At 41.2% G+C, this 19,294-nt stretch overlaps 1 protein-coding gene across 5 annotated transcripts in view; it reads left to right on the top strand.

Moving 5' to 3' along the window:
* Positions 1-19,294, top strand: part of COL19A1 (collagen type XIX alpha 1 chain) — a 1,176,857-nt gene that overhangs the window by 119,326 nt on the left and 1,038,237 nt on the right. For all 5 annotated transcript variants that reach the window (XM_029595659.1, XM_029595658.1, XM_029595657.1 and 2 more), the window contains exons 5-7: positions 2,793-2,916; positions 3,089-3,364; positions 15,549-15,629. In XM_029595659.1, coding sequence (XP_029451519.1) covers positions 2,793-2,916; positions 3,089-3,364; positions 15,549-15,629 — 481 coding nt within the window. The remainder of the gene's footprint in view (positions 1-2,792; positions 2,917-3,088; positions 3,365-15,548; positions 15,630-19,294) is intronic.

Genomic DNA, 19,294 nt, shown 5'->3' with positions numbered 1-19,294 from the left:
CATGAAGATGAGATCTGTACAATGTACTCTTGCCCTAGCTTGATAGCAACTAGGCAGAGAGTGCATCAAGCTAGGGTGAGAATATATTGTACAGATCTCATCTTCGTGTACCTTTCCTCACTCCAAATCACATCAAAGCTTCACTGATGTGTACTGTGCATGTAAAACTTTCCCCCAATCCCTGAACCACCACCAATAGTTGACCCTCCTACAGTGGTATATATAGTTGACTAAAATGAATGACTTATAAAGAGCCTATCTCTCTCTCTCTGTCTCTCTCTCTCTCCCTCATGATGAATCTAGCCATAAATGTTTGGTTCCATTCTATATACTGTAAGTCCCTTAATAAATGAGATTATGCTTTCCTATATTTGCATTATTTTAATCTTCAACTCTTATTTTTCTTTACCACAATACTCAATCAATGCCTTTCCTATTACCGTTTATTTAATATGTTTGCCTTTCTTAAATATTTAGGTTTGGATAGTATGTGTATAATTTGTCCAATTCAGGAATGATTATTTTATCCTATCACCTGCACATGATTTAGTGCAAAATTAGAAAACTTCCTTCCTAACTCCATTTATTATTGTGTGCATTTTTATACTAATCTCTACTACTACTACTACTACTACTATTTAACATTTCTATAGCACTACACGACATATACAGTGCTTACATCATTCACATAATGATGTAGGGCATAAATGTTCATTGAATTATTCATTTTAATGATAATTTTTAATTTGTTCTTATTTTGGTTTATTATGAGTGTTCGGTTGGATACCGCTTATATTTTTATTTTTATCTATTATGTATGTCTGGTTGTAAACCGTTTTGATTAATTCTTTGAATTGTAAAGGAGGTATATAAACATTTTTAAATAAATAAATACAAACATACAAAAATCAATACATTTTACAATCTAATAAGAGACACATACGGGACAAGATACTTGGTTAAAAGAAAAGAAAGTTAGTTAAGACTAAAAGCAGACAATCAGGCATAAGATTTAAAAGTGGTTTCAAAAAGGTGGGTCTTTAGATGAGATTTAAACACGACATGATGCATCCAGCTCAGGAAGACTATTCCAAGCACACGGCACAGTCAGGATAGGAGTGACTTACCCGACGAGTGGAGTGCACAAGGAGGGGTATAGAGGAAGATAAGAGGAGAGGTAGTGAGGTGCTGCAGAATGAGAAAGAGGAGTTTGAACTGCTTGCGGGAGCGGATAGGGAGGCAATGCAGTGACTTCAGAAGAGGAGTTATGTGAGCATAGTGAGTTTGGCAAAAAATAAGTCACGTAGCTGAATTTAGGATAGATTGCAGTAGAGAAAGATAGCTTGCCGGGAGATCTGTTAGGAGCAGGTTGCAATAGTCTAAGCGAGAGGAGAGGAGAGAGTGAATAATGGTTCTGGTAGTATATTCAGAAAAAAAAGGATGGATTCTGGTAATGTTATAAAGAAAGAAACAGCAAGTTTTAGCAGTGTTTTGGATATGTGTAGAGAAGGAGGGAGAGGAGTCAACGAGAACTCCAAGGTTACAAGCTGATGGAACTGAGATGACAACCATGTTATTCACAGAAACAGAGAAAAGAGGAAGAGGGGAGGTAGGCTTTGGGGGAAAGATAAGGACCTCTGTCTTGGCCTTTTGAGAACATCCAGGCAGCAATGTCAGACAGACAGGCCGAGATTGGAGATTGGACTTCATGTGAAATTTCTGGTGTACATAGGTAGATCTGGGAGTCAGCATAAAGATGGTGTTAAAATCCATGAGAGGAAATCAGATCACCAAGGGAATTAGTATATAGTGAGAAGAGAAGAGGATCCAGGATGGAGCCCTGAGGCATACCAATTGATAATGGAATGGCAGTAGAGGAGGAAGCATCAGAGGAAATGCTAAAAGTGTGATGGGAGAGGTAAGAAGAGAACCAAGACAGGACAAGGTCCCAAAATCCAAGCGAGGACAGAGTATCAAGGAGTAGGTGTTGATCAACAGTATCAAAAGCAGCAGACAGGTCAAGGAGGATGACACAGTAAAGACCTTTGGCTTTAGCCAAAAACAGGTCATTGGAAACTTTGGCAAGGGTTGTTTCAGTTGAATGTAGAGGACGAAAACCAGACTAGAATGGAGCAAGAATAGCTTGAGATGTAAGAAAATCAAGACAGTGGTGGTGAATGAACAGCACATTCAAAACGTTTGGAGGTAAAAGGGAGAAGGGAGATGGGATGATAGTTGGCAGAACAGGTAGGATCCAGTGAGGGTTTTTTTTTAAGGAGTGGTTTGATTACAGCTCTTTTGAAGGCAGCAGGAACAGTAGCAGTGGAGAGTGATAAATTGAGGATGTGACAGAAGGAATGACTGCAGTGGAGACAGAGTTGAGGAATTGGGGACAGGGTCAGAGAAACATGTAGTGAGTTTGGAGGAAGAGATAAGACGAGCAGTTTCCTCCACTGTGACTTCAAGAAAGGAGGAGAGAGTGGCGGAGGCTAGGGGAAGGGTAGAGGAAAGAAGGGGGCGGGGGGGGGGGGGGGGGGGGGAGAGCCAAGTAAAGGTGAGCTTAAGGTACCTAATTGTTGCAAGCCATTTATGTAAGCCAAAACATGATTTTCTGACTCCCTTTAAGTAAGACATTTGTATTATTTTAAAAAATATAAATGATGAATCTGCCTAATCACCTGCTGTACCCGATCTTGCTTGCTATCCCCCCAGCACAGACCTTGTCTCCCCTTTTTTTAAATAACTGTTCAATAAATATCAGAGTCAAGGCAGAGTTTGTTTTTCTTTTGTAGACAAGTGTTTCCATATGGGCTTCCAGAAGAATATTCTTTAGTAGCCACATTCCGTGTAAGGCGAAGCACCAAAAAGGAACACTGGTACATATGGCAGAGCTTGAGTCGATATGGTATACCTGAGGTAAGACATTTTTAGCTTATGGATAGGTGGCATCTACTGAACTTCTTTGAAAGCTACTTTAAAATAATAAGATTATTTTAAATTGTTTCTAGTGTTAAATTTGGATAATAACTGGAGGTTAAGTTTTAAACAGTAATCTTGCATTTACAAGATTATTATGTGTTTTTTGCAGGTGTCTATAATAGTTGATGGCACAAAAAAAACCGTGGACTTCGTTGCCAAAGATGATCAAAGAAATACATTGCACTATTCTTTCAAAAGACGTGAACTTCATTCGTTGTTTGATCGACAGTGGCACAAACTTGGAATCAGTGTACAGTCAGGAATCATTTCTCTGTACATGGATTGCAATTTAATTGAAGGAAGACAGATTCATAAAACGACCACCATTGATTTAGAAGGAAGAACTCTTATTGCTGCCAGTGTTGCTGACGGCAAACCAGTTGATGTAAGTTGCATTGCTATATTTAATCATAATTTTAGATATTTCAAAAGTTTAGCCAAAATATTGCAAAAACAAAACAAAAAAAAAACGATAAGAACTTTGCACACCACCGGCAATGAAAAATAGAAACTGGAAATTAAAATATGAAAATCTTAGTAAAAATAGCTAATCAATTTATTTTATGAAAAATTACTGTATATTTGTTTACAGTATATTTAATATTCTGTATCACATTTAGTGATAAATCACATGCTGAACATTAAGGGCCAGATTCAGTAAGTTTTCTTCCACAGACACAAAATGGGAGAAAGCCTTAGGGGTTAGATTTTCAAATAGTCTAGCCTTCTAGATTCAAGAATTTGAAAATGTGCCTCAGCAGATCAGCTAAATATAGCCTCCTATGTTTTCTAGCTGATCAAAAAGTAGACATTCCCAAGGATGATGTTGGTTCAGTGCAGGGGGAATTTAGCTTGCTAGTACAAATTTTACAGCTAGCTGATAGGGTTAGGATTATATCCCTGTGCACAGGAATAGCTGACTTGAAGCTAGATGGCTATGTTATAGCTGGCTAGATTAAGGCCAGTGTTCCGCTGCACCCTTGCAGGATATATTGCCATTGAGTTTATTTTTAATTAGGCACTAGCTGACACCGAACCAGTGCCTTGAATGTTTCAGAACTTACTCTTCATCGTTCAACAGTCAAACCTCTAAGGGAATTGCTTTCCAGCTAAAATGGTTTCTCTTTCTTAAAGTGTTTGTGTTCTGTTCTGTCTACTGTCTTCTGATGGGTCCAGCAGGATCCAGCCCAGATTGACTGGGATATTTCTTCTCTGCTTCCGCTGTGATTCTAACTGGTTCATTGTTGCACCCATGTACTTGGATCTCTGCAGCAACTTCTTGTCTTTGTTTTGGTTTGCATGGATTTCCTGGGTCTTGACTTCAGCTTGCATTTTGACTTTGCTTCTGTCTAATAGATTTGTGAATTGTTGCTGAGGAAATGTAACAATAAACAAGTTTATAATTCTTGGTGGCTGATTTTATGCAAGTATTGAACTTTAACGGATCTGGATCTCTGCTGGGGGCTCACAGCTCAGCAAGGATCCCTGAAACTATATGAAAATTCAGCACCCAGTGAATCAGGCCCTAAATGTATACCATGTTATTTTGGTCCCTGTTTCTTCATGGTATATTATAAGGATGTGCAGCCATGCAATTTTCAATATTTTTGTTTTGTTTTTGTTTTTCTTCTGTTTTTGTTAGCTTTTTTTTGTTTTACTTTTTTATTAGTGCACACTAAATTTATTTAGTGCACACTAATTTCTATTTGGTGTGCATTAATTTGATTTAGTGTACACTGTTTCAATTTATTGAGCATTAAATCAAAATAGTGCATACTTTTTCAATTTAGTGTGCACTAATTTTTATTGCACACTAATTGAAATTAAACAAAAAAGTAAAAATAATATAATGTAATATTTTGGAAAATCTCCATGTAATTCTTTACAGTATCTCTCATAAAATAGAAAATCCACAGAAAGGGGGCAATTTTTATACTGCCCAAGAAGGCTGCATGCTTGCAAGTACATTATACCCCATGGGCCTACAAACTAATTTCCAAAGAAACACCCCCCCCCCCCCACCATGGACTTCCCTTTCAAAATAAGACTGGTGACAGTGGATATTTAATACCCACTACGTGCTACCAGCTTTGAAGCAGGCACAAATGTACATGCAGAAAGTATGCACGAGACTTTGAAAATGAAAGCCTCTTGCTTATTTTCTCTTTCCTGAGCTTGACACACCCATTTTTCATCACAGTGAATTTTCAAGGAGTTACCCATGAAAATGTAACATAATATCATAGCCTATAGGTAAAACCTATTGTCAGTTCAGTGGCATATATTATAGTGATTTTCAAAAGCTCACTTACATGGATAAAGTACATTTATACATGTAAACCCCGTTTTTAAATGTGTAAATGTTTTTAAAAATCAGAGTTTATGTGAGGAAGGGTTAATTTTCAGCTCTTCTTTTTTTACTGGATAAACAGGTGACCTCCAGCATAAAATGTTCTGTAAATTACCATGAAACGTGTTTCATTTCAGCTTTGAATTTCTTTGTCTGAGTAAATGAAATCCTCTTAGTTACAATATATATCTGGAGAGATGTACTATTCCCAAAGGGATAAACAAATCAGTCCAAAAGGGTTAGCAGAACACATGAAATACAGATATGAGAAGTATTTCAGAATATTCTAACAAACAATATGCTGATTTTTATAATCTGAAAACTGCTCTAACTTACATTTCTTGTCCAAGTATCAGGTTTTCAGGTACTCAATCATTCCTTTTAAGTTGTATATACGGTCCATATCTTGATTCAAGATTAATAAATTCATGCTTGAAAATCTGTAATTTAATGGAACAAAGTTTTCAGATTTTATCAATATGCACCTTATTTGTAGCACAGTTAAAGAGTTTGAGTTGAACTTTCACCTTGTTGAGTTGAACTTTCACCTTGTGGAAATGTAACCCTCCCCTCCACCTATGAAAGGGGCCACATAAATAACTCCACCTATCAGCTGTGTGATATAGAATGAGCAGGTGTAGCACACCCACACAACTATAGGTGTTCCCAGGGGTGAGGAGGAGAGGCAGGAGCAGAAAATAAAGATAACATGAAATAAATACACACAGACACTCTTTGGCACTTTGGCACATATGCGTCGGAGCGCACCCAAATAAACAGTTAGAGGTAGATTTTAAAAACATACGCGTGCGTGTACTTTTGTTTGTGCGTACCCACATGTATCTTATAAAATTTGGGGTCGGCGTGCGCAAGGGGGTGCACATTTGTGCACCGAGCCCTGCGCGTGCTGCCTGTTCCCTCATTTCAAATATAATCAGTACCTCTTAGAGTAAATGAGAAAGATCAATTATAATAAATTTAATTATAATAAAATGTCCCTTTTCCAGTAATGTCCACTTAGTGTGACTGTTAGCTTAGAAAATTATACAGCACTGTTTTCAGCCAAAAGTACTCCCCCCCCCCCCCCCCCCAACACACACACACCCGCTGGCAAGATAGGGGTATCAAACAGTTCACTATAAACTATGGGTCCATTTTCAGCTGCTGTGCAGCTTGGCTAGTTTGCTGGATAAACATTCTGGTTAACTTTAGGCCTACAGCCTGACCAGAGTTATCCACATAGGTTAAGCTCCTAACTCTGAATGTCAGAATTAGCCACATAACTTATGTGACTAACTGCCCCTGATTTATGTGGCTAAATTTTAGCTGCATACCTCGTTATGCAGCTAGAATTTAGCCTCATATGGCTTTCAATATCATCAGGTATCCATTTAGACAATTCACTTTTCACTAATCCGTCTAAATGGCTTTTGAATATTAACCTCACTATTAATTACCCTTCCCATTGTCTTTGAAAGAACATTTTGGCATTTGCATTCCTCTGCAGCTGACAAAGATTTTAAAGAAACTGTTTCAAGTTGATACATAGGGAAAATCCTTGTATCTTAGCCAATACTCTGCAAAAATATGTCCCTACATGAATCCTAAGATCGTAGGATGCTAATTGATTGTTGTTCCACCATTTCAGAATTATAAATTAAAGTCAACACAAGCAAGGACCTTTTCTTACATTGTCCTGGTCCTATGGAATGGGTTGATAATGGATTTGTTGGGTATAAGAGACATTAAGCTGTTTAGGAAGCAAGCAAAGGCATTTTATTTTAATATTACTTATTGTAATGTATTATTGTATTGTTTTAATGTTTATTATTTTTATTGATTTGAGTGTGTAATGGTCTTCTCTGTGTTGACCTTATTTGGAGATAGCAAAATATAAAATATGTTTAAATGAATAGAATTCACTACTGAACATTTCCTGAGTTCAGAAGAAAGTGGACAGATGCTATCTCCTTTAAAGGGAATTTTTAAATCCTGTCATGCGCCAAAATCAGAAGAAGTGTGTGCATGTAGGGGTTACATACATCCACTGTATTTTAAAAGAAACCTACAAGTGAATATATATATCCTGCTGTGCAAACATCTCGCTCAGAATCAAACAGGGACATGTTGTAGGCATGATGTGGGTGGGTCATGGGCGTTCCGGGGCAGGCCAAGAGATATGCACGCAAATGCTTATACACCTGGGCATGTGACCAAGTCTAGTGCCATGTAATTTTACTTCTGCTATGGAGGAAGTGTAAGTTTAAAAAACAACAAAAAAAAGCCATTCCTGAGGAGTTTACAGGGTCTGGAGTAACTAGAGGGAGTACAGGCTATTAAACCAAGGGGTTTTGGAGGTTCTAGCTCTACAATGGATGAACTAGTGCAGTGGTTCTCAACCTTTTTTCTGTTAGAACACACCTGATAGATGGTCCTCACATGCGAGACTCACTGAACACATGACAGTCACAGGGCTAACCCCACCCCGACCCACAGTAGTGGGTATAAAGCAGAAGTAGAATATTCCCCGTACAACTCACCATACAAAAAAGATATTCTGGTATTATCTCAATAACAGCAACAGAAACTCCCTTTACTACCAGGCACATTAGCCCTACTTATCAAAAGACAGCAGTTCACCACCAATGCATGTCCAATTGAGAAAATACAACAAATAAAATGAGGTATTTTATGTGCCTACATGCTAGTTAAATATCTCACCTCGGTCATACACACAAGATTGACCTTCACCAAGTACAGAAAGACCACAAATTACTAATATGAAGACAAACTGGAATAAAAACTCAAAAAAAGCCACTCTGCCTGCAGAGCAAACCTGGAGAAATGGAAACAGAAATATAGCACCTAACAAAGCCCCAGGATTTGCAATAATGCACACAAACTAATCCGCACAAAGATAAACTGCATTATAGCATGCACTCAAATGGAACAACCCTACCTATAAAAAGGCATCACTACTATTAAACCAGGTCCTAAACACCAATATACCTCCCATTAGGAAAACAGAAAAAGCCAAACTTTTATAGGTTCCCACACAGAAATAATTGTAAAACTATATGAAAAAATGTTCAAAATAGCTGATGAACAGAACATCATATAATAATTAAAAACTCTTAAAAATTATTAAAAATTCTTCAGACACCAATAAAATATTTCAAAACAGCAGACACATCACATACTACCCAATAATTAAAATGGCAGTCAATCAAGAAAAATGAACTTAAAAAGCTACCTTTACTCACCCTCTCCAGCAGTTCTCCTACTCCTTTCCCTTGCGGGCCACACCAGAAGCAGCAGTAGCTGCCTCACGGTCCTCTTCCTTAGGCACCACAACCAGTCTCTTCTCTCTCTCTCTCTCACACACACACCAGTCACACCCTCAGGACCAGTTTCTGTCTCTCAAACACCAATCATCTCCCCAACCAGTCTCTCTCTCTCTCTCTCTCACACACACACACACACACACACACACACACATATACCAGTCATCTCCCTGATCAGCCTCTCTCACATATACACATATCACCTCTCTGACCAGTCTCTCTCAATCACAGAATGCTCTTGCTCTCTCTTACTTACACACAGGCTTTCAATCACACACATGCTCTCTCTCTCTCACTTACAAACTTCCAGCCAAAAACATGCTCCATCTCTCTCTTGCATATACACATTGACACACACAAGCACCCTCCCTGTCTCACATACATACCACACAGACACAGAAGCACCCTTCCTGTCTCACATACACAGCACACACACACAGAAGCACCCTCCCTGTTTCACATACATGAAGCACCTTCCCTGTCTCACATACACACCACACACACACACATACACACACACACACAGAAGCACCATTCCTTTCTCACATACTCACCACACACACACACACACACAGAAGCACCCTCCCTGCCTCACATACATACCACACACACACACAGAAGCACCCTTCCGATCTCAAATACAAACACACATACATACACACACAAAGGCCCCCAGCTGAACAGCTCGTCTTTGGCCTGCGGTGGCTAGTAGCGTCAGTCTTCATTTCTTCAGCCCCACTGGCCTAGTCTCTAGCAGTGGCTAGAAGTGCCGGTCTTCATTTGTTTGGCCCCGCCAGCCTGGTCTCTAGCAGTAGCAGCCAGTGGCTCCAATCTTTAGCCCCACTGGCCTGGTATCCGGTGGCAGCTAGCAGCGCCAGTCTTCATTTCTTCAGTCCCGCCAGCTTGGTCTCCGGTGGTGGCTAGCAGTGCCGGTCTTCATTTCTTCGGCCCCACTGGCTACAAGTAGCACGCGACACACCTCCTGGTGATTGGCGACACACTGGTGTGTCGCCACGCACCAGTTGAGAATTTCTGAACCAGTGGACAAACTTCCAGCCAAAAACATGCTCCATCTCTCTCTTGCATATACACATTGACACATACAAGCACCCTCCCTGTCTCACATACACACCACACAGACACAGAAGCACCCTTCCTGTCTCACATACACAGCACACACACACAGAAGCACCCTCCCTGTCTCATATACACACCACACACACACACACACACACAGAAGCACCCTCCCTGTCTCACATACATGAAGCACCCTCCCTGTCTCACATACACACCACACACACACAGAAGCACCATTCCTTTCTCACATACTCACCACACACACACACACACACACAGAAGCACCCTTCCGATCTCAAATACAAACACACATACATACACACACAAAGGTCCCCAGCTGAACAGCTCGTCTTTGGCCTGAGGTGGCTAGTAGCATCAGTCTTCATTTCTTCAGCCCCGCCGACCTGGTCTCTAGCAGTGGCTAAAAGTGCCGGTCTTCGTTTGCTTGGCCCTGCCAGCCTGGTCTCTAGCAGTAGCAGCCAGCGGCTCCAATCTTTAGCCCCACTGGCCTGGTCTTCGGTGGCAGCTAGCAGTACCGGTCTTCATTTCTTCAGTCCTGCCAGCTTGGTCTCTGGTGGTGGCTAGCAGCGCCGGTCTTCATTTCTTTGGCCCCACTGGCTGCAAGTAGCACGCGACACACCTGCCGATGCATGGCGACACACTGGTGTGTCACAATGCACTGGTTGAGAATTTCTGAACCAGTGGACAAACTGGTCATGGCTCCTGTTATAAAATTCCCCACTTGTGCGGCATATACCTCGATAAGAGCAGCTGTGCATATCCATTTACAAAATAGGATGCTCATGTACTTGTGCCTAGGCTGTTTTATAACATACACATGGATGTACATATATATTATAAAATTGATGTATTCCCGGGTGCGAGCCAACAGACATGTGTCAATGTACGTCTTCAGGCCCCTTTGAAAGTTACCATCTTGATATCTCCTTTTAGTTTTACCCACTGCTCTTTACTTACATGAATCAACTGGCAATAAGAAACTGATTATGAATATAAATACAAATAGTGCATTTTGGTATCTTCATGGACATTCCAGAAGTCTAAATCTAAGATCAAAAAGTAAGAATGTATGGAACTGTATGACAATATAGACATACTAATCATCTCAGAGACCAGGTGGGAAGTAGATAACCAATGGGACACTGTGATACTAGGGTACAAATGTATCAAAATGACAAACTACATTGAACTGATTATGAGGTGCTACTATATGTTAAGGATGGCAAGGATTCAAGTAGAATAAATGTTCAACAAAAGAACAAACTGCATTCTGGAATCTCTATGGATAAAAATGCCATGTATGACAGGCAAGAATATAACAGTGGGAGTATCTTTTGTTCATTTGAAAAGGATTTTATTGGTTTATTTTTATCTCTTTAATTGATTTATATTTCACATTTTAGGAACTTCAAACTGTTGAAATAGATTGTAAAATACTAACAGAGATTAGAAAAGCTTCTAAAATTGTGTTTATTTATTTAATCCATTAATTTACTCACTCGGAACAGGGTACAAATTAAAACAGAATACAATTTAAAACATGTAAAATAACCACAATATTATATAACATACAGACTAATAGAAAATATGAATGAACATATCAGTAAATGATTCTATCAATAAATAAATAGCAAACATAAACAAGCATTAACCTTTATGTAGATTAACACAAACATACTTTAAAACTAATGCAGCATTAATGTTTATTAAACCCATATTAACTTGTGTTTAATATGAGTTAATCACACCAAAAAAACCCACACACACCAACGGTGTATTCCAGTACACACCAATGTAAACAATCCAAAAACAACAAGTGTCCTGGTACTAAATTTTAAATAGCACCTAATACGCCAAACTACTTATGTATGACCCTCTATTCACGGGCAGACATTGTCAGTACTGCTCGTTTTGCATAGGGGTCACTAAACCTTTAATCAAATATAATTTTTTGTTGATTTTCAAAAATTTTTAAGCAATTGCAATCGAGAATAAAAAAACGGATACTTATCCGCACTCGGAACCCGAGTGCGGATAAGTATCCGTTTTTTTTTTTTTTATTCTCGATTGCAATTGCTTAAAAATTTTTGAAAATCAACAAAAAATTATATTTGATTAAAGGTTTAGTGACCCCTATGCAAAACGAGCAGTACTGACAATGTCTGCCCGTGAATAGAGGGTCATACATAAGTAGTTTGGCGTATTAGGTGCTATTTAAAATTTAGTACCAGGACACTTGTTGTTTTTGGATTGTTTAATATGAGTTAATGCCATATTTCCATTAATGCATGTTAAATATTTGCCCCTAAAATTTAGTAAATCATTGGGACCTGATGGTATTTACCTCAGAATTCCGAAGAAACTCAAATACGAACTTAGAAATCTGGAACCTACTGTATCATTCAAATTAGCCACTCTACCTGAAGGCTGGAGAGTAACCAATGTAATGCCATTTTTTAAAAGGGCTCCAGAGGTGATTCAGGAAATTACTACAATATGTACTATTGAATTGGCAACAGGTTTTACCCACATTAAGGGGTAGATTTTAAAAGAAGCGCGATCAGCCTACTTTTGCTTGCGCATCAGACTCAAGCAAAAGTACGCTGGATTTTAGTAGATACGCGCGGAGCCGCGCGTATCCACTAAAATCCCTGGATCGGCGCGCGCAAGGCTATTGATTTTGTATAGCCGGCGCGCGCCGAGCCGCGCTGCCTAACCCGTTCCCTCCAAGGCCGCTCCGAAATCGGAGCGGCCTCGGAGGGAACTTTCCTTTGCCCTCCCCTCACCTTCCCCTCCCTTCCCCTACCTAACCCACCCGCCCGGCCCTGTCTAAACCCCCCCCTTACCTTTGTCGGGGGATTTACGCCTCCCGGAGGGAGACGTAAATCCCCGCGCGCCAGCGGACCTCCTGCGCGCCGGGCTGCGACCTGGGGGCGGGTACGGAGGGCGCGGCCACGCCCCCGGACCGCCCCGGGCCGTAGCCACGCCTCCGTACCCGCCCCCAAAACGCTGCCGACACGCCCCCGAAACGCCGCGACGACCGGGCCCGCCCCCGACACGCCCCCCTCCGAAAACCCCGGGACGTACGCGAGTCCCGGGGTCTGCGCGCGCCGGTAGGCCTATGTAAAATAGGCTTACCGGCGCGCAGGGCCCTGCTCGCATAAATCCGCCCAGTTTTGGGCGGATTTACGCGAGCAGGGCTCTGAAAATCCGCCCCTAAGTGCACTCAATGGGCTTTTGAAAATAGCTACAACAGTATGTTACATATTCATTTTCCTTTTATAATTACCCTGTCAATGTACATAGTGCTGGGTTTTGTATAAGGAGAAGAGATGTGTTGCGTAGGAAGTGGATCCTTGGGCTGAGGTGGGGTTGACGCAACCCGTAGGCAAGAGCCGACATGTCCCCACCATCAGCAGGCAGAGCGGGCTGAAGCTAGAGGCCACTGGAACTTCACCTATACCAGCCCACGTTCCCCTCAGGTTGAGCCTTTGGGTGATAGGGCCGGCAAGACTTAAGTGGGCCTCAAGGTTAAGTCCAGGTAGGAGATGGTTCAGCCCAGAGACAGTAGCCAGCAGGTGGCATAGTCCTATCCTGGATGGGACGTGGAACAGAAACTCAAGCACCAAGGAACAAGAAGGAACTGAAGGTGCCTGAGCAAAGGAAGGCCGAAGCCTTAATAGTCTGCGTCCAGAGGATAGGGACAGAGGCATCACTGTTAAGCTTGAATGGAAGCTGGCGGCACTTTGGAGGAGTAGCAAGCAATGTGGAACTCTGGACTCAAGAAATTCTGAGATGAAGTCATTCGTAGCAATGGTCAAGGCACGGAGAAGGCAGGCGTGGTCAGACGTAGCAGAGGTCAGGCTTGGAGAAGGCAGGTGAGGTCAGGTGTAGCAGAGGTCAAGCTTGGAAAAGGCAGGCGAGATCAGGCATAGCAAAGGTCAGGCTTGGAGAAGGCAGGTGAGGTCAGGCGTAGCAGAGGTCAGAACCAGGTAGTCGATCCAGTAGATGAAGACAAGAAGAACACAGGAACTAGGAACTGAAGACATAGGAACACGATCAGGAGACATGAAGAAGCAACAAGCACTCAGGACCTGAATCATACTATACTCTATAATAGGGGCTGATGAGTAAAGATGGCCGGCGCCATCTTTAAAGATGGCGCCGGCCATCCAGTGCTTCTACCAATGGCACGGATACCCTGTCACATGGTAAGGGCAAAGGGGCATCGGTGCCATTTTGTTTTTAGAACAGCTGATGCCTGGGAATGGGAAATCTCTCCCCGAGGCCCCCCTGGATCTCTCCTCTCCCCGAGGCCCCCCTGGATCTCTCCCTGAGGCCCCCCAAGGCCCCCCTGGACCACCAGGTAATTTTAAAAGGTTTTGGGGGGGGGGTTGGGAGGGGGGGGTCGATTTAAAGGGTCGGGTGGGTTGTTTTTTTAGGGGCGCGGGCCTCCCTAAAAAAAAAATTAGCGATGTGAATTGGAATCGGAAACGATTCCAATTCACATATCTTAACGATCAGATTTCCCCCCCCCCACCCCCCCCCAGCCGAATCTGATAGTTAAGACGATCTGGCACACGATTCACATCTCATGTGCTACTGTTATGTATGTAACTCCTTTGAAATTTCAATGAATTTTGAAAAGGTTTTGCACGTGTAATTCGACTTTTGAAAATTGTTACGATATATGCTATTTTTACACATGTAAATACTTTTGAAAATTACCACCATTGTTTCTATCAACACACTAGTAAGCTGTGGAATTTGTTGCTGGAGGATGTAATGTAGCTGGATTCACAAAAGGCTTCTATACATTTCCGGAAAACAGGTCCATTACCAATTTGACCAAGTGGGCTTGGGGTTTACTACCTCTTGCTGCTGGAAGTAAACAACAGGGAATGGAACTCCCCATTTTCAAGTGACCTAGACTGCAAAATGTCTGAGGCAAGATTCTGGGTTTGATGGGCCTTTGTTCTGATCCAGTATGGTACTTCTTATGTCCTTATGCTATGTTCTTAAAAGCGAATTTTAAAAGCCTGACATGTGCATTAATTAGGGAATATGCAAATGTGTGGAGCTCATGTGTGCCGAGCAGATTTTAAAAGCCACCTGCAGTGCGCACATCTCATAAGTTTTCAAAGAGGAGTGGGGCATGTGTGTTTCAGGATGTGAAACTGAGATGTGCACATAAATACTTATGCGATTCAGTGCCATGCTGAGGCTCCCTGCTGAGAAACTTCACTTATGCTTTGGATGTTGTGTAAATTACAAAATAAAGATAAATAGGCAGATCTGTGGGGTTCTAAGGGTCAGAGCTAATTGGAAGGAGTGAAGGCTATTAAACCAGGGGAGTTTGAAAGCCTTATTTCCTAACTGGGTGAACTAGGGATGAACTGGTAAAACTGGAAATGACGTTGGCGCGCACCCTTTCTAAAATCCCCTGAATTAAGTGGTAGAAGCAGTATTTGTGCACACTTGCATGTGCCCACTTAAAATTTGGCACACATGTTCACACAGCCAGGCTATTTTATAACTTGCATGCATATACTTGTGCAAGTTATAAAATAGCCACATCCCTGGGCGCATTTGCACCTGTGCACTGGTTTGAAAGTTACTGTCCCTATGTTCAAAGTCACATCTGAAGAATGAACCTGTGTATTAAAAGCTCATGTACTATAGCATATCAATTTTACTCTTGTTCATCCAATAAAAGGTATCTTGACAAAGATTAAATGCCTTGTAATACTAAATTTCTACTTTCTCCCTTCTATTAGATTGAACTTCTCAGGATAACAGTGTACTGCAACCCAAGCCTTGTTGCTCAAGAGAGTTGTTGTGAAATACCCGAAGGCAAGGTGAGTTATTTCTATAAAATATCATTTTAGAAAGTGATAAAATCAGTTGTTATATAAGAACTCTCAGATGTTCTTAATTTATTGGGAAAATGGATGAAATGCTACAGAGCATTATATATTTTTTCCCTTGGGTTCAGAACATGTAGAATAATATTTATAGGAGCCGTTTGCCTGACATTTTGTTGCTAAAACTAGGATAAATACTGGCAGAGTATGATTGCTTCACCTTAAAAGTTAACTGCCTATAAAGTTGAGAACAAATGGAGTTTATGGGAAATATTCAATAAAGATGTTTTCCATAGGTATGATTGAGGAAAAGTCCTTTTTGAATAAAAACCTCTGACTCTTTAAATAAATGCCTACAAGCAATAAGAAATACATTATTTCTCAGATGTCACAGACAAGTTATATAGTCATAACATTTTATGCTGAATAAAGACTTCTGTCCATCAGGATCAGTCTTCTTCTAATTATCTATTGTAACAGATCCTACTTGATGTACTACTTTACTATAATTATTACAATAATTGCAGCTAGACTTTCTCAGAGGATGTCAAAGGAATTCAGAGCTTTCACCCTGAGATCAGTTTCATGTTCAGTTCAAAATCAGTATTGGACAAATACGATTTGGTGATCTCTATAAAATAAGTTGGCGATCCCAGTTCAGTTCTCAGTAGACTGATTTCTCCATCGTTATACAGAGAAAGTCTCAAGTACTACCAATGGGCATTTTGATATGTTCATTGTTCTATGCCATTGCCTAATAAGTTCATTATACTTATCACAACTCATTTCTCATTATATTTGTGCTGGCCTAATTTATGTACAGTACTTAATTCATGGTACCATATAAATGTCAAATTATAATTATATATTAAGTCCTCTCGCCTTTTTCATAATACTCTGTTTAAGCATGTTGCCTAATTATTCCACATGTTGACATTTCAAATCTTTATCAACTGTAATCATATTAGCTCTCGGTCTGCCCTCTCCTCTGTAAACAGTCTTAGTTGCATGTTATTTCCTCTTGGTTAATGATATTCCTAATTAGTTGCACTTCTTTGTACTCTTTGTAACTTTAGTTTACAATATATATTTTTGAATAGGGAAATCAAAGTTGGAATGCTATATTTAAGGTGTGGTCTCATGAGAGCCTTATGCTTTTACAGAACAGCAAAATGAGCTTGCTTATAATTCTTATTATTTAACAAAAAATATTTGATATAATTTGATGTTCAACCAGCCTTCTTAGGTGGTCATAAAAATCCTAGAGCTTTTTCAGTGCTACTACTAATATTTTTGCCAGCTAGCTTATATACAAAGGAGACTAACTTTCAAACCTATTCGTGGTACTGCATTTGTGTGCGTAAGTGGACACATGGAGATTTCCTTTAGTATTTTATAAACTGACAGCGGGAGCTGCACAGCTTATAAAATATCACATAGTTCTGCTCTGACTTTATGTGCATATCTTTCATATATGCAGATATTTTGAATGCAATGAAAAATAGCTTTCTTTCTCTACTTATTTTATAAATGTGAATATATTGTAGGTGCAAAAAAAAAAAAAACGTGCATGTAATATTCCCGATTTATACACAGACGCAAGTATTTTAAAAAGTATAGGGTGAATTTTCAAAGAGTTACATGTGCGTAAATAGCATGTACTGTCATACATGCTATTTTATAAACATCAGACATATGCACATATATTGGCTTAAGTGCACATATCTACACACACAGAAAAAGAGCCATCTAAGGCCTTGGGTTATCAAAATGCACTAAATACTGTATGCGATAGAAAAAGGGGCATGTTTTATGGTAATAGGCAGTATATCACAGTTTGTGCTTTTCCTACATACAACCACTGAGGGGAGAGAGAGAGAGAGAGACTGAGACTAGCCATAATGCCCCCCAATACTAGATAGGGATTTATATCTCTATGGGAGGCCCACCTAGTTACTTGAGGTGAGGTTTAGGTATTAGTGTAGGGGTTAGGGGCCACTTTGACAGTCAAAGTGAGATGTATGAACAAAACAGTGCTTTCTTGTGAAGATTTGATGACCCTCAGAGTGAGGAAACTCACTCAAAGATAAAACTTGTGCAATATTCTCTCAACCTAGCTAGGTTGCACAAACTGTCTCATAAAAGATATAATCTGTGTTTGTGTAGGTGTGGTCAGGGTCCACTCAAACCTTACAAAACATAACATTCTGTTTGTACGTCTCCCTCTCTCTCTCTCTCTCTGCTGGTGCTCCACGAGCTTCACAACTACTAAAACAGGCATTGGAGAAGACATCACAAAATGCGATCGATCTATTACATGGCTTAATGCTACTGAAAAAGGTGTAGCTAAAATCGGAATTAAAGCTGTGCGATAGGGCTTCACAAAACAGTAAACCCAGCCCACTCTTCCTGTTTTTCAGATTTGCATTGCACCATACGTTATGGTGCTATTGCATGCGTTACAATCGTTTTCGCATGCGTTAAGGGCTTATTGCATGCGTTAACGATGCTTTTTGATGCGATAAGCCCTTAACGCATTAGAAAATGCCTTAGGGCACTTTGATAAATGACCCTGCAAGTATGTTCTAGGGAGGAGCCAAGAGTCATGCATGTAAGTAGTTATAAGAAACTTTTGTGAATACATGTAGTAACTTACTTGCGCAATTTTACACCTACTAATTATCTCGCTCAATTGAAATCAGATAGATCTGAGTCAATTATCTGTTCGGTGGGATGTTTAGGTGAACAGGGTGAGTTGAGGCTGAAAAGCTAGGAGGGTCACAATCACTTGGGGAAGGACTGGGTGAATTGATGGAGGAGTCAGAAAACCATTGAGAATGGGTGTTTTCGTGTGCCCTTGGGCCTCAGCCCAACCCCAGACGAATCCAGGACCGAACCGAGGGTTGATGGCGTGTTCCAGCATTGCTAACGGTCTTACCCTCTGCCAGGCCTGCAAGCTCCCAAGGCCAACAACATGATGTTAGAAGTTGAATGGTCCTCCAACCATTCTGAGCCCTTTCGGACCTGCCGCTTAGATCGGCATGGAGCAGCAGGCCTGGCCTGAGGACGAGGGCAGACGGGCCTTGACATGAAGACATGACACCAAGGTTGATGCAACGGCATCACAGACGAGGGTAGAAGACATGACACCAGGGTTGATGAAGACATGACACCAAGGCTGATGCAAAGACATCATGGACCAGGGTCGATGTGACGGCATACCGGACCAGGGTCGATGCGACGGCATCAGAAACATGACGAGGAACTTGAATGAAGTCCAGACGAGACGAGAAACCCGGCGGAAGGACATTGGCACTGTCTCTCAGGGCGCCCTACTCAGCCCACCTTCACGGGCGGACCCAATGGGCTGGTCGCGGACCACCCTGTCCCACTGCACGCGCTACACAGCCTGAGGAGGCTGGTCACGGACCACGTGGAGAGCAGGACAAGTGCAGGGAAGAATCCAGTTGAGGTGGGACTCCAATGACGGAGCCAGATGTTGTCCGAAGCACCACAAAGGCTGGCAGGACATGACGGCTCAGAAGCACAGGAACGAATTCCACCTGCAGGCCACTCCATGCTCAGGAAAGATGTCATCCGAGGGAGCAAGGCCTGACAGGACCAGAAGGCTCAGGAGTGCTGAAGACACAGGAGCAGGA

Source organism: Rhinatrema bivittatum, chromosome 3 (assembly GCF_901001135.1).
Source record: "Rhinatrema bivittatum chromosome 3, aRhiBiv1.1, whole genome shotgun sequence".
In the NCBI taxonomy this organism is placed as follows: Eukaryota; Metazoa; Chordata; class Amphibia; order Gymnophiona; family Rhinatrematidae; genus Rhinatrema; species Rhinatrema bivittatum.
This window is presented reverse-complemented; position numbering and strand designations above follow the sequence as displayed.